A 15277-nucleotide genomic window follows, 5' to 3' on the forward strand; every position below is an offset into this window, starting at 1 on the left:
CCATGTACAGTTGTATAGATTGCTTACTATACAAGGGCACCTGCAAAGGGAAAAAGTGGGAGCTGAAATCCACTCTGTGGTCCACTCACCATGCCCTGCACCCCAGTATTGGGTTGCATTCTTCTGAAGGATGGGGTACCCATTTCTAATTTCTACTAAGGTACTAAAAGGAAACTCAGTTTTCCTATACTCACATCACTTCCGACACCACATGTGTGAAGGATTTTCCCACATCAACCAATTCTCCAGCTCTCTAGACACCAACCCGGTGTCCTACAATTCAACTCTGACACTAGCTAACCAGAGTTAGCACAGACCCCACAGGTTAAGGGCTCAGTCCCACATGCCTGCTCCACTTCAGACACCAATCACAAGTCCCAGGTTGTCACCTGTACTTCTGACCAACAATCTATAAAATAAGGGGTTCCTAAAACCCATCCTCATGTTCAATAATTTGCTAGAACAGCTCACAAAACTCAGGAAACATTCACTTACTAGTTTAGATTTATTACGAAGGATATTTTAAAGGATACATATGAACAGCCAGATGAAGAGATACACAGGGCAAGGCCCAGAAGGGTCCCAAGCACAGGAGTTCCTGTCCCCATGGAATTGGGGGGGTGCCACCCTCCTACTACACAGATGTGTTCACCAATCCTGAAGCAATCTGAACTCCTTGGCTAGGGCTTTTATGGAGGCTTCATTACATAAGCATGATTGATTAAATCACTGGCAAATGGTGATTAATGCAACTTCTAGCCCTTCTCCCCTCCTCTGAGGTGGCAGGAAGGGCCGGGGGCTGAAAGGTCCAATCTTCTAATCCCGTGGTTTGTTCCCCCTCCTTAGGGGCTTTCCAAAATAACTCCATTAATGTAAGCTCAGGTGTGGTTGAAAGGGGCTTGTTAATGAATAACAAAAGACACTCCTTTCCTGTTTATGCTCCAGAAATTAGAGGCATACCTCTCATTTTATTATGTTTCACTTTATTGCACTTCACAGATAAATGTGTTTTTACAAATTGAAGGTCTGTGGCAGCCTGCTTCAAGCAAGTCTATCAGCACCACTTTTCCAACAGCATTGGCTCACTTTGTGCCTCTGTGTCACATTTTGGTAATTCTCACAACATTTCAAGTTTTTCCATTATTATTATATTTGTTATGGTGATCTGTGATCAGTGATCTTTGATGTTACCATTTTAATTGTTTTGGAGCACCATGAGCCATGCCCATATGAGATGGTGAACCTAATCAATAAATATGTGTTCTGACTGCTCCACGGATCAGCCATTCCCTCTCTTCCTTTCCTCAAGCCTCCCTATTCCCTGAGACACAACAATATTGAAATCAGGCCAGTTAGTAATCCTACAATGGCCTTGAAGTGTTCAAGTAAAAGGAAATGTTTCACGTCTCTCACTTTAAATCAGAAACTAGAAATGATTAAGCTTAGTGAGGAAGGCATGTGGAAAGCTGAGAGAGACCGAAAAGCTACGCCTTTTGCACCAAACCGTTAGCCAGGTTGTGAATGCAAAGGAAAGGTTTTTGAAGGACGTTAAAACTGCTACTCCAGTGAACACATGAATGGTAAGAAAACAAAACAGCCTTATTGCTGATACGGAGAAAGTTTGAGTAGTCTTGATGGAAGATCAAACCAGCCACAACATTCCCTTAAGCCAAAACCTAATCCAGAGCAAGGTCCTAACTCTCTTCAATTCTGTGAAGGCTGAGAGAGGTGAGAAAGCTGCATAAGAATTTGAAGCGAGCAAAGGTTAGTTCTTGAGGTTTAAGGCATGAAGCCGTCTCCACAACAAAAGTGCAAGGTGAAGCAGCAGGTGCTGAGGAGAAGCCTGCAGCAAGTTATCCAGGAGATCTAGCTACGATAATTAACCAAGGTGGCCACACTAAACCACAGATTTTCAATGTAGATGAAACAGCCTTATGCTGAAAGAAGATGCCATCTAGGACTTTCAGAGCTAGAGAGAAGTCGGTGCCTGGCTTCAAAGCTTCAAAGGACAGGCTGAATGTTAGGGGCTAATGCAGCTGGTGACTTGAAGTTGAGGTCAATGCTCATTTACCTTTCCAAAAATCCTAGGGCCCTTAAGAATGATGCTAAATCTATTCTGCCTGTGCTCTGTATATGGAACAACAAAGCCTGGATGACAGCATATCTGTTAGCAACACGGTTTACTGAGTATTTTAAGCCCACTGTTGAGATCTACTGCTCAGAAAAGAAGATTCCTTTCAAAATATTACCGCTCATTGACAATGCACCTGGTCACCCAAGAGCTCTGATGGAGATGTACAAAATTAATGTTGTTTTCATGTCTGCTAACACAACATTCTGCAGCCCACATGTCAAGGAGTCATTTCAACTTTCAAGTGTTATTTTTTTAAGAAATACATCTCGTAAGACTCTAGTTGCCATACCTAGTGATTCCTCTGATGGATCTGGGCAAAATCGAGAACCATCTGGAAAGGATTCACCATTCTAGATGCCATTAAGAACATTTGTGGGGAATTCTCTGATGGTCCAGTGGTTAGGACTCAGCGCTTTCACTGCTGTAGTCCGGGTTCAATCCCCGGTTGGGGAACTAAGATCCTGCAAGCTGCAAGGCACAGCCAAAAAACAAAGGAACATTTGTGAGTCATGGAAAGAAGTCAAAACATCAATATTAACAGGAGCTTGGAAGAAGCTGATTGCAACCCTCATAGGTGACTTTAAGGGGTTCAAGACTTCAGTGGAGGAAGTAACTGCAGATGTGGTCAAAATAGCAAGAGAACTAGAGGAGCAGAAAAACTGGTTTCTTGAGTTGAAATCTACTCCTGGTGAAGATGCCGTGAAGATTGTTGAAATGACAAAGGATTTAGAATATTACATAAACTTAGTTGATAAAGCAGCAGCAGGGTTTGAGAGGATTGACTCCAATTTTGAAAGTTCTACTGTGGGTAAAATGCTACCAAACAGCATTGCATGCTACAGAGAAATCGTTCACGAAAGGAAATGTCAATCAATGCGGCAAACATCACTGTTGTCTTATTTTAAGAAATTTCTACAGCCACTGCAACCTTCAGCAACCAACATCGTGATCAGTCAGCGGCCATCAAGACAAGACCCTCCACCATGAAAAGATTATGACCCATTGAAGGCTCAGATGATTTTTTTAACAGTAAAGTATTTTTTAATTCAGGTATGTACATTGTTTTTTTAGACGTAACACTATTGCACACTTAATAGACTACATAAGTAAACAAAACTTTCATAGGCCCTGGGAAACAAAAATATTCATGTGACTTGCTATATTCCAGTATTCACATTATTGGAGTTGTCTGCACCCAAACCTACAATATCTCTGAGGTATGCCTGTACAAGAATTTTAGGAGTTCTGTGTCAGAGGCTAGCGACGAAGACCAAATATATATTTCTTATTATGTCACAACGTCACAGGTACCGAGTGGGTAGTTGTGGCCATCCTCTCTTAGGAAGAAACTCTATATTGTTTCAGCCCATGGGGAAAGGTGAAGACTGACATGGCTGTGGTCATATGCTTGAAGTTTCCCAAAAGTTAGGAAATGATGCAGCAGTGAATAGAGCTGGCTTTGATTTGATTTAAACTAGTTAACCATTAATTGTGGCAACAGCAATCTATCAAAGGTGAAAAATGCTTCACTTTGGTCCAGCTCTGTAGATGATGGTTTAGCATCAAAAAAGGGAGCAGGGAATTCCCTGGTGGTCCAGTGGTTAAGACTCGGGCTTTCACTGCCATGGATCCGGGTTCAATCCCTGGTCAGGGAACTAAAATCCCCCAAGCTGTGCGGTGCAGCCAAAAAAGGAAAAAGAAAACAAAAAAGGGGGCAGATCATAAAGTATATTCTATTTCTCTTTCTTTTTATGAAATTATAACTGAAATTATATCAAAGGCTGAACCTTAGGATCTCCCTACAAGCTCCACATTCTCTAAATATCACCCTTGAGACTTCCCTGGTGGCACAGTGGTTAAGAATCCGCCTGCCAATGCAGGGGACACGGGTTCAAGCACTGGTCTGGGAAGATCCCACATGTTGTGGAGAAACTAAGCCCGTGCGCCACAACTACTGAGCCTGTGCTGTACAGCCCATGTGCCACAACTACTGAGCCTGCATGCCTAGAGCCCGTGCTCCACAACAAGAGAAACCACCACAATGAGAAGCCCATTCCCACTCGCCGCAACTAGAGAAAGCCCACATGCAGCAAAGAAGACCCAACACAGACAAAAATAAATACATAATAAATAAATAAATAAAATTTAAAATAAATAAATAAATATCACTCTTCTGCTTCATATGGAACCCATATGAATTCCATTCTAAGCCATTCTGTCTTGTTCAACATAATCTCCGTTTTCTTTTGTTTTTTGTTTCTGTTTGTTTGTTTTATAAATTTATTTATTTATTTTTGGCTGCGTTGGGTCTTCATTGCTGCACGTGGACTTTTCTCTAGTTGTGGCGAGCAGGGGCTACTCTTTGTTGCAGTACGTGGGCTTCTCATTGCGGTGCCTTCTCTTGTTGTGGAGCACAGGCTCTAGGCACATGGGCTTCAGTAGTTGTGGCACATGGGCTCAGTAGTTGTGGCTTGCGGGCTCTAGAGTGCAGGTTCAGTAGTTGTGGCGCACAGGCTTAGTTGCTCCATGGCATGTGGGATCTTCCCAGACTGAGGATCGAACCCATGTCCCCTGCATTGGCAGGCAGCTTCTTAACCACTGCGCCACCAGGGAAGTCCTGTTTGTTTTTTGTCCATGCCACAGGGCCTGAAGGATCTTAGTTCCCTGACCAGGGATTGAACCCAGGCCCCGGCAGTGAAAACGCCGAGCCCTAACCACTAGACTGCCAGGGAATTCCCAACATAATCTCCCTTTGATGGTTTTCTTTTTTCTTTGCTTTCTACATATATCATGTTCCCTTTCCTTAATTTTTCACCTTTAGGAGATGGAGTTGATTGACAAAGCCAAGAGAAAGAAGAACCAAGACTGATAAGTCCAAGGCACCCAAGAGGGAGAGAGAAGGAAAGCTCCGTGGGGAAGCAGAGGCTGTTGTTGGTAAGGGACCATCCAGGAGAACACACCTAATGGTAGCCAGGAGGTGCCATGGAGAATCAGCATGGATCCTATGGAACAAACGATCTGTGTTGAGTCTCCTTGACTACCACAGCTGAGATGGTGTTGCAGCCTTACTTCATGTCAATATCTTGCGAGATAAGGATAGAGGAAACCAGGGGACTCTAGAGACCTATAATCACCAAGAGAGAAAATTACAATAATAATACTAACACCTATTAAATGAATACCCACTGAATTAGGAGCTCTGCATTTATGACATCATGAAATACCCACCACAGCTCCATAAAGTAAGCGCTATTATTATATCACGTGGAGAGGCTTGGTGACTTGCGTAACATCAAACAGATCAAACGGTAAAGTGGTGGACCCAGGGTCTGGACCTGTCATTTGATTCCAAACTCATAACTCTCAAACACTGCCTCTGTGAATAATAAATATGTCATAATCTGAGAATTGGTCCGTGAGAGCATTTGGGAAGCGGAAGGTTGCAACATGCTCTGAATGGTTACTCCAGCTGTCATTTTTCTTCTTGGTTCCTTGTGTTGCACCTCACAAGGAATTCAGGTTCCTATGCTTCTGGGGACTTTCTTTTCTTTGTTTCTTTTTAATTAATTTTTATTGGAGTAGAGTTGATTTACAAGGTTGTGTTCTAAGGACCTTCTTTAACCTAAAACCTACACTCATTCTTTCCCGGCCATATGAAGACCGTCGAAATAAATCAAAGGCTGTCAAAAAGGATGATATTGGATAGTTACCTGGATCAGATCTTTTCTTTTTTTTTAAATCGAAGTGTAGTTGATTTACAATGCTGTGCCAATCTCTGCCGTACAGCAAAGTGCCTCAGTTCTGCACATACATTCTTTTTTTATATTCTTTTCCATTATGGTTTATCCCAGGACGTTGAATATAGTTCCCTATGCTCTACAGTAGGACCTTGTTGTTCATCCAGATCTAGTTTTGAGGTTTGCTTTTTAAAGTCTTGCTGAATTTACATCGTTGTCGCCCGTAACTTAGGTAGCATTGGCAGGACTGGGGAAGGAAATACTTGTGGCCCCAGAGGAGAATTGAGGAAAAGGCCTTAAGAGTATGGAAGGTTTAAACTTTACCAGGTTACAAAGCTGCAACCTCAAGCTAGACTCCTGAGGCATGACTTTCCAGCTGCACCTATAGGTCTTCCCTCCAGAGAGTCTTACCCCCACCATAGGTCAGGGTGTATCAGAAGTTCTTTAGTAGCAAGACTGCTGAATTACAGTTGATCCAAGTAGGATAAGGCAGTTTCTCAAAGGGTAGTCTATGGACTACCCTTCTCAAAACGCTTGGAGTGCTTGTTAAAATGCAGATTCCTACAGAATCAGACTCTGGGGTGTGGCTCAGGAATCTGCACCCAGGTGATTCCATTGCACACGGAAGTTTTAAAGTTACTGAAAAGGACGCAGAGATCACATTTATTAGCTATGTCTCTATCCTGCATTGTTCTCTCCCAGGAAAGTCAAAGGAATCAAAGGCTGAAAAGAAATCAGAGCTAATTCCCAAAGAAAAAAAACCTGGAGTCAAAAAGCAATCAGAGCTAATTCCCAAAGAAAAAAAAACCTGGAGTCAAAAGGAAAAAGACACAGAAGGAAAGGAATCTGGAAATAGTAGCAGAGCTGAGTGGGCCTGATGTCGTTAACTCTAAGAAAACTAAAGACACCTCAGATGGAAGTTTCTTTCCTTCAGGCTCTGTTGTAGAGGACCCTTGGCTTTCTTCCAAATTTGATGCCCCTGAGAGCCAAGTTTCTATAGATGGAAGGTCATCGCCCACCCAGACTGCAACTGTCCCTGGAAACATGGAATCTGAAGAAGAGGGAAGCCATAAGGACCCTTCCAAGGTAGGGTCCAATATTCTCACCTTGGCCAGAGGGATTTCAGTCCTCACTGGTGCAACTGCAGAGGTGGGAAAAACTGCGCTGAATTACATTGCAGTTACTGAAACAGCTCTACTACATAGTAGCTTTATTTGTTCTACTTTGGTACCTTCTGACCCTTTAAGAAGCCAGATCTGATCAAAGACACAGGGTGGCAAAGCCCCTCTGAAATGATGTATTCTGTGAGGCTCTCAAACTACTAGGGCAGGTACCCACCCTTAAAGAGCAGAAAGTTGGCACAGCACCCATTTGTGAGAGGTACAGGCCTCACAGTTACAAGGAAAGGTGAATTCAGGCCCCAGACGCGCAGGCTCAGCGGCCATAGCTCACGGACCCAGCCGCTCCGTGGCATGTGGGGTCTTCCCGGACCGGGGCACGAACCCATGTCCCCTGCATCGGCAGGCGGACTCTCAACCACTGCGCCACCAGGGAAGCCCCAAGCACATATTCTTGACTTGGCCTGGAGTTCATGTATTGCTTGCCTCTCAAAAGCTGCAGAAATTCCTCCATTCCTAATCTGCTTTTCTGCGGCACACCTCTGGGCCATGGGTAACTTATACACACACATCTATCTCCCTTTTCTTTAAACACTGCAAACGTACCCACAGCTAAACCACTATGGTTAAACTCGCATAAGTTACATGCAAATATGGTACAACTCTGCTGAATTTCATTTAATCTTTACAGCCACACCTGTGACCCAGGTATGATTCGTCCCATTTTACAGACCTAGAAGCTGAGGCTTAAAAGAGTTGGATGTTTGTTGCCAGAAGTTACACAACCATCAAGTGGTAGAGCCAAGACTTAGATCTTTCGACTCCAAAATCAGAGCTCTTGTCACTATTTTAAATTATTGTGTATTTATTTATTTTACAGCCTGTGGTCTTCCAAAAAGGATTTCAGAAAGATTTTTCCTTACTAGTTCTCAATCTTCCCAGCTGCCTAGACTATAGGATTCTGCTTTATACAGCAGATGAAAATTTTAAGCTGTGGGCAGAACTTTTCTGAGCCTGCTATAGACTCAGGATTTCTAGATTTATTGTCAATCCACAGTACCATGCTGCCTCAGTAAAGGCTAAAAAGCAAGGAAGTATCCACCCCAAGTTGGATACACAGAGTGCCCATGGAAGAGCTGCCATTCAAGGTTCCCCTCATGAGGATATTTCTGACTGAGGAGGAGGCATCAGGAAGAAAAAGAAAGCTAAGATGCTCTTCACAGAAACTAAGAGAACGTTTCATTGAAAAAGGGGATTTGCATAGGATTAAATATGAATTTGACACATCTACACCTAAGTCTGTCCCCAAAACACCCTTTATCTAGAACCTGTGGTTCTGAGCCCTGGCTTCACGTTAGAATCACTGGAATATGTTTTTTAAACCACCAAGAAAAAAGTATATTAAAAAAAAAAAAAAAGGAGTTCCCTGGCAGTCCAGTGGTTAGGACTCCAAGCTTCTACTGCCGGGTCTGGGTTCGATCCCTGGTGGGTGAACTAAGATCCCACAAGCCCTGTGGTGTGGCCAAAACAATTAAATTAAATTTTTGAAAACCCACCAAGGCCTCCCACCTAGGTATTCTCATTTAATTGGTCTGGGTAGGGCTTTTGGCCTCAAGTACTTTTTAAAAGCTCCTTGGGTGATTATAACGTGCATCTAGACAAACGATGTACCAGACATTATGTTGTCTCTTTCACTATTTCAGTTAATTCTGGTAACAGCCAGCTAAACGGAAGACAATATCCGAGAAATTAAGTTATCCCCAAATTCTGAAGCAAGTAGAGAGAGACTTAGATCCAGGTCGATCAGATCCCAGAGCCCAGGCCAGTGGTGGCAGAGTTTATACAGCTGTGGTCAGAGTGTGGAAACCACCTAATCTCTAATTAGAGGCAACATCCCGTGGGTGGAGGACGGCTCGCTGCCGATACAAGGTCCCCGTGATTAGCGTACGTCCCTTGCACTAAGAACACTCTGGTTCCTTAGGCCCTCCTCGCTAAGAGGGAGCCAGAGAAAGCTTCCTGGGCCAGGCTGCGAGCAGAGAGGGCCGAGATGAGACGGCTGGAGATGGACAGGAAGAGAAGGCAGCAGGAGCAGCTGGAGCGGGCAGAGAAGATGAAGGAGGAGCTGGAGCCGCGGAACCGCGCGCAGGAGATCCGGTGCGTAGGGCAGCCACGGCGGCCACGGCCACGATAGGAAGCAGAAGATAAGGCAAGGGTTGACTTCCACTAGGGGTAAAGCTGGTTCTGAGGCTCATGCCCTGAAGTAAAACAGCACGTCTCATTTTTCACTATCCTGGTTATCCCAGGGACAATCTGGACCAAAGATAAGATGTGGTGTCTTAAACCATTAGGGTTACTCCAGACAGATGTTCACAGGATCTTCCCAGGAGGGCTTTGAGATCCAGTCCAGCAAACATTTGTTGCGCCTCTTGCCACATGTGTCTGCATTGTGTTAGGCTCTTCCATAGGCCTCTGGGCTCATTTAATCTTCACAACAACACTGTGAGACAGGAATTTCAAAATCCATTTGATAAGAATGGAAAATGAGGCTCTGGGAACTTAGGCTCCCGCGCCAGAGCACAGAGCTGTGTTGAAACTTCCAGGCTTCTAGTTCCAGGCCTGTTGTGTTCTTGCTTCTGCTCTTCAGTTAGGCTTCCCTTAGAAAACGAGTCTCCTCTGAATGGGACGCTCCGTGTGGCCTGCAGCCTGCAAAGCCTCCATCAGAGGCACGGCGTGTCCTAAAAGGACAGTGTTTTCTGCCATTTCCCTGACCAATTTGTGGGTTTTCTCAGCTTTAGGAAACAGACACTCGAGGAAGAACAGCAGAGGCAGGAGAAGGAGGAGAAAGAGCAGTGGCTCCAGTTGCAAATGGTCCAAGAGAGAGCTCGGCAGCAACAGGAGTTCTGGAGGAAGCTGCAGGAACTGCAGAGAAAGAAGCAGCGGGAGGAAGCCAAGAAGGCTGGTGAGGGGGACTCAGCTCTCTGCAACGCCCATCTATCTGGGACAGAAGTATATTTATCCCACTGTGGGTGTTCATTTGACTCTCCCCAGAGTTATTCCTATCCTAGGTCTCAGTGTGAAGCACTCTAAATGGATAAGCTGATTTTTTTCAAAGTGATTTAATATGTGTGACTCTAGTGAGTTATTAGATCAAAACAAGAAAGACTCATTTGTGGAAATGACTTTTGGGTCCCACTCCCAATTCAGTAATCTCCTGAAGTGGGACCCTGCCCCTCTCATTGCCCTTCCAGCATTGCTCAGAAGCTGCCTAAATTGGAGACATAGCCCTGGCTCCTTGCTTCCTTCCCTAGCAGATGGAAACAGTCAAACATCTGGATAGCTTCAGGGCAGCCTTTCAGGTGATGTGTGGAATCTCTACAGCCTCACGTTTGAGGAATAGGAAAGCACTTTAACAGATGACACTCTGTAGACTGGTCAGTCCAGCTGAGTAAGCACCAAGTTTCTCCACACCCTGCTGGGACACCTGTCCCCAACCCATCTGCATACCACCCGTGAACGTACCAGGCTCTGGAAACTTCTTCCCCAAGGTTTTGTATTCATTGCACACAGTGCACTGCACATAGTAGGTGCTTGATAAAGGGCTCTTAAGTTAGTAAGTTAACCCAAGGTAATCCCCACAGAGGACCTGGCAACCTGCTGTCAGGTAAGCTACAGAATATCTCATTGGGAGTCCCTGGGAATCACAGACTTGAGAGTCAGATCAGAGAGTTGTTTTCCCCAATAATGAGACCCCTGCTGAGCCTACCTGCCTTTCTGTTCTGCAGAGGCAGAGAAGCAAAGGCAGAAGGAATTGGAAATGCAGTTAGCAGAAGAACAAATGCGCCTGATGGAAATGGCTGAAGAAGAACGGCTGGAGTATCAGCAGTGGAAACAGGAAGCAGAAGAGAAGGCTCGGCTGGAAGCAGAGGACAGACGGCGAAAGGAAGAGGAAGCAGCAAGGCTGGCTCTGGAGGAAGCCATGAAACAAGTCCAGGAACAAGCCAGGTATTTGCTATTTGGGCAACAGTTGCAGTAGTGGGATTGTTCAAAGGCTTGACTGCCTGCTACTAGTACTAGCTTTGCACTGCCTTTGGGCATGTGAAGTTTTCCCACTTCCCATAGCATGGTTTGGAAGAAATAAAAAATAGAGATTCTCCTGCTGCAAAGGCCACAGAATTTCTTGGTGGCTTAAAGAACTCATATGGAAGCTAGAAGGGAGTTTACAGATCATCTATCTCAGCCCTCTGGTTCACAGATGAGAAAACCAAGTCCCAGAGAAAAGGATCTTGATTAGGGCTAACAGTGACTTAGGGGCAGTACCAGGACGAGATCTAAGACTCCCTGGTCCTGAACCAGTACCTTTCTCAGTAAGTATTTATTGGGTACCTATTATGTGCCGAACACTATTCTGGACACTGGGAATTCAGGAGTAAACAAGACAGATGTCTCTTCTCCCACAGCATTTACATTCTAGGGGTGGGGGTGGGGAGACAGACTCTAAACAAAGATTTTTTAAGCTGGCAATAAATGCTATTCAGAAATTCTTTAAAGATGTGATAGGATTGCAGGAGGTTTGGTTCAGACGGATCGGCCAGGGTAACACCTTAGAAGAGGTGATACATAAGGTGAAACCTGAATGACGAGTTAGCCAATAAACATCTGGAAGAAAAATATTCCAGTAGGTAAACAGCAAGTGCAAAAGTTCAAAGAAAGGAATGAGGCTGGCATGGTGGAAGAATAAAAGAAAGAAAGCATGGCTGGAATTAAGTGAACAAGGCACAAAGAATATTCCAGATGAAGTCAGAGAGGTAGGCCTTGTTAGGAGAAATAGCCCAGAATCAGCCATCAGGGGCCAACAGCATTTCCCCCTTTGTTCTCTTGCAATAGTTATGATCACTGCATCTTTCTGCTAATAGAATCTCTTGAGTAAAGTGGTTTCAACTGACTCTTTAAAAACCAGGTCCTCCGTAGTGGCTATATCATAAATTTCCCCTCTTAGTAAAGGCAAGAGTCATCCCCCTTTAGAACCATTAAAAGTGAAGGGTAAAGAAGCCCAACACAGAAAACCACAATTCCAATCTTAACTGTAAACAATTTACCCCTTGAAAGTAATTTTCTAAAACTTAAGCTTAATCTGAGCTAATAAATACTCTTTAGGGGACCAGAAAAAGAAGGAAGCCAGAACAACTCTATTTCAAGGTTTTCCACCTAACCTTGAGTTGTTCCTCTCCTGAAACATTCCTCAGCTGTTACGCGAATTACAAAACAGATCATTAGGGAAGTCTTGATTCAATTTCAAAATTATGTGCTCCATGTATCATAGCAGTAGGGTTGGGTTCATAACTATTGAAACCAACAGCAAGCTACTGGAGTTGCAGTTTTCCACAAAAAGAAAACTGGCAAGTAGTACGAGGGGAAGTTGAGCAATTTTGCAACACTAATCCAAGTAGGTGAAAGCAAAAAACCAAGTAATTAAAGGGGTACACGACGGGTGTGAAAGAGCCTCATTCCAGCAAGGGTTAGGAGAACTTGATGCCAACTAGCTTGATTTCGTCTTCACTTGTGTGACATTGGCCCAGGTACACTTAACTTCTCTGGCCTGTTTCTTCATCTCCAAAACAAGGAAGTCCCTTCCAGCAATAAAAATTTAAGAACTGTTACACCTTTCCTTTTACTTTCCTAGTAGGAGGATCATGATACTCTAAACCTCATATGTAAAGTCACTAAATGAACAGAGTATGATCTTCCACTAAAATGCAAGATCAGTAGCCCCAAGTCTAACTGATGATGACTGAAATCCAAAATTCTTCCACGAGCTTACAAGGACAATTTCTAGGATGCTTAATCAGTATTGTGATTGCGGGTGGGGTTGTTTCCTCAGGCAAAAAGCTGCTTTGAAGAAACATCTTCATTTCCACCAAGAACTCTGTAAGGAAACCAATGGCCTACAGTGGACACAGAACATTTCCAGACCATGGGTCTACTCTTACTTCCAGTTCCTACAAATACCAAGACCTTAAGACTAGAAGAAAACTAAAAAGTTAGGAGGTGGTGACAGAAGACAAGTAACTTGCTTCTGTAATAAAGTTCCATCCTGAGCTCAGTTAGCTCCGTTTCATCTGGTTCACCTCACCTCACCCCACACTTCACTTCACTCTAGGCCCTCCCTCCTCACCACCCAAACCTTACTCAACCCAGTCAAACTTGTCACACACCTAAATCCTTTATGTTCTCTGGAACCACGTAAATCCAGAAGCTTTGGTGCCTAAAATTAGCCAATAATTTCATAATTTGTTTGAATTTCAGTAAATTTCAGCTTAATTTTAGTGAGTAAGACATTAACATAATCTTAGGGTAGCTGAAGTATTTCATTTCAGTGTCTCTGAAAGTGCTGTAGGTAAATGGAAATTCTATAATGCAATAGTTCTGAATTAGCAAAGAGGAGCCACAGGTAGCTATTTAAATGTAAGTTAAAACATTCAGTTCTCCAGTCACACTAGCCACATTTCAGGTGCTCAATAGCCAGATGTGGCTACTGGTTACTGTAGGAGAACATTTTCATCCTTACAGAAAGTTCTGTTGGACAACACTGTATTCTAGAGCCCAGAAAATTAACCGATCTTGAGGTTTTGCTCCTGTGTCTTGAAAAACCAGCCACTACATAATTTCCCCATTTTTTAAATCACACTGATCCTATAAGCGTCTTGATTAGATAATGTCTTTAACATCTTCTTAATATCAGTAAGTATCTGATTAAGTATCTATCATAGATTGATCATTAAAGGGGATGAAGGACCTTTAGCAAATAAGATATGTAAAAAGATGTTAAAGCAAGCAGTATCTGAACCTGAATTTTCCCACGAATTTCCTTTGGCCCTATTCTATACTTCACTGTCTACAGCTAAAAAAACTTAGTATTTGCAGATGATTCCCTCAAATCTCCCACTAATGCTTGTAAGGTGCTTTCTACAGGAAATGCGCTTCCACAATCCAAAAGTGAAGCTTAATTTTGAGTCTGTATTGCTGTGTTACTGGACTTGCTTAGATTTGATGCTTATTTTCAAACACTTGCTTTAAATAGAAATAAAATGGCCAAAACACTGGCTATCAGTGAATTTAAATATGCCACTTAAAACTTTTTCTCAAACTTGTCGATCCTACTTGCACATTCATTCATTCATTCAATAATACTTAGGTGAGAAAGGAGCACCTCAAATAATTCAACCGAGAAGAAAGAACACTCAAGGAAAACATCCTTGCGGGGGAAATTACCATTACTGATTTTATTTTCTCCCTTCTTTTACAAATTTAGGATGTTGCAGTCAAGCACCAGGTAGAGAGGCTACACTAAATGGTATTCGAGGTCCCTTCCAAATCTGATATTCTATTAAATTGTTGCTGTGAAAAGCCTGTTTTATCAGCACTACTAACCAGATAAGCGCATTTTTCAGTTAACCACAGCAGACTGCAAAGCATTTAGAAGAATCCAATAAACTAAAATCAAGAAAATTATATCCCCCAAATTATATTATAGTTAAGCTCCACCACCTAAATGCTGAGAGCCCTCAGAAAGAGATGCAAACAAAGCTAAGATACCAAACTACATATTCACGCATTCTGGATAGTTCAAATAGCCTATGAGGTTTGTGACTCAGGCCTGACAGAAATATGCAACTCAATGAGGACTTTCTAGAAATGGGTCTGACTCCAAGTTACTATTTAAATATAATGATAAATGCCAGGTAATGGTCTAAAAGCTCTAATTTACCTAGACTATATATGTACAATACAAATAATTTTTCAGTTAGGGTCAAATATAAGAATTTATAAGGCAAGCCAATTATTTCTCAATAGAGGACTTGAGAAGGGATTCAAACTATAACAGTTTATAAAATGCATTAGAGATAGGTCTTATTCGCTCTTCTAATGCAGTTAGATGACATTCTATTTGGAATAATATGAAATAGGATTACGTATATGCACAGATATACTGAATTCTGTGATTCATTAAGGATTTAAAAGAAAAAGTTAAGCCCTCTAATTAAGGAACTAATTTGGTATTTTAATTTTATACAGTTTAAAGAGAGGATATAAAAAATAAAAGAAAATATAAACAAAATATACCAAACCTTAACTAAGCACAGAACATTTTGTAAATTGTTAAGGGAAAAACTGAAATTATCAATATCAATTAAGAATTTTTGGCGTGCCCATTTATTCAACATATTGGGTAACTGTATCATATATATGCACCATACAGGAATATCAAGTTTTTTAAAAAAACAACACTG

At 42.6% G+C, this 15277-nt stretch overlaps 1 protein-coding gene across 1 annotated transcript in view; it reads left to right on the forward strand.

The window, feature by feature from the left end:
• KIAA2012 overlaps window positions 1-13006 on the forward strand; it is a gene marked incomplete at both ends in the record, with an annotated part of 116581 nt that extends 103575 nt beyond the window's left edge. Inside the window, 8 exon segments of the mRNA XM_082840707.1 lie at window positions 4956-4981; window positions 4983-5068; window positions 6574-6680; window positions 6682-6957; window positions 8971-9143; window positions 9779-9948; window positions 10772-10991; window positions 12868-13006. Coding sequence (XP_082696833.1) covers window positions 4956-4981; window positions 4983-5068; window positions 6574-6680; window positions 6682-6957; window positions 8971-9143; window positions 9779-9948; window positions 10772-10991; window positions 12868-13006 — 1197 coding nt within the window.
• Window positions 13007-15277: the final 2271 nt, after the last annotated feature.

The sequence above is a fragment of the Leucopleurus acutus genome (genome assembly GCF_964270905.1).
Source record: "Leucopleurus acutus genome assembly, chromosome: 6".
NCBI lineage: Eukaryota > Metazoa > Chordata > Mammalia > Artiodactyla > Delphinidae > Leucopleurus > Leucopleurus acutus.